This window comes from Eimeria mitis, genomic scaffold, assembly GCF_000499745.2.
Source record: "Eimeria mitis Houghton genomic scaffold, Emh_scaff1695, whole genome shotgun sequence".
In the NCBI taxonomy this organism is placed as follows: domain Eukaryota; phylum Apicomplexa; class Conoidasida; order Eucoccidiorida; family Eimeriidae; genus Eimeria; species Eimeria mitis.
Window position 1 is genome coordinate 6,305 of NW_013570010.1, and position 429 is coordinate 6,733.

General features: G+C 46.6%; 1 protein-coding gene across 1 annotated transcript in view; it reads right to left on the bottom strand.

Moving 5' to 3' along the window:
- EMH_0041940 (SAG family member) overlaps nt 1-321 on the bottom strand; it is a gene marked incomplete at both ends in the record, with an annotated part of 1,935 nt that extends 1,614 nt beyond the window's left edge. Inside the window, 2 exons of the mRNA XM_013495679.1 lie at nt 1-8; nt 139-321. Coding sequence (XP_013351133.1) covers nt 1-8; nt 139-321 — 191 coding nt within the window. The remainder of the gene's footprint in view (nt 9-138) is intronic.
- Between the last annotated feature and the right edge of the window lie 108 nt (nt 322-429).

The following is a 429-nucleotide window of genomic DNA, read 5'->3' on the forward strand; positions in this document are numbered from 1 at the left end:
AAGACATCCTACGCCCAAATGTACAAATTCTGATAGTTGCAAACGTGGGTTGGAGCAATTTAATGCCCTTCGAAAGATTTCTTCGCTTCCAAGCGCCACTGACCCTCCGGCACAACTCATCACCTTTAAGGCATTTACTTTGGACCACAGGGCTGAAACCTTCAGTAGTAAACAAGTATCTGCCAACGTACCGAGATCTACAGTGTAGTTAACCGGTGTTTCTCTCGCTGCCAATGGACTTTGCTTTTCGGTTTGACGGATGGCGTTAGCCATCAGGACGGCAGACGCAGAAGCGAGTGTAAGAAATTTAAGAGCCGCCATTTTTTTGGAGTTAACGCTGAATAGATGAGCCAGAAAACGAGAAGAATAATGGAGATTTCGAGAGACTTGAAGTGTATTCCCAACAGGAAGCTGCGCAGCGTGTGTGCG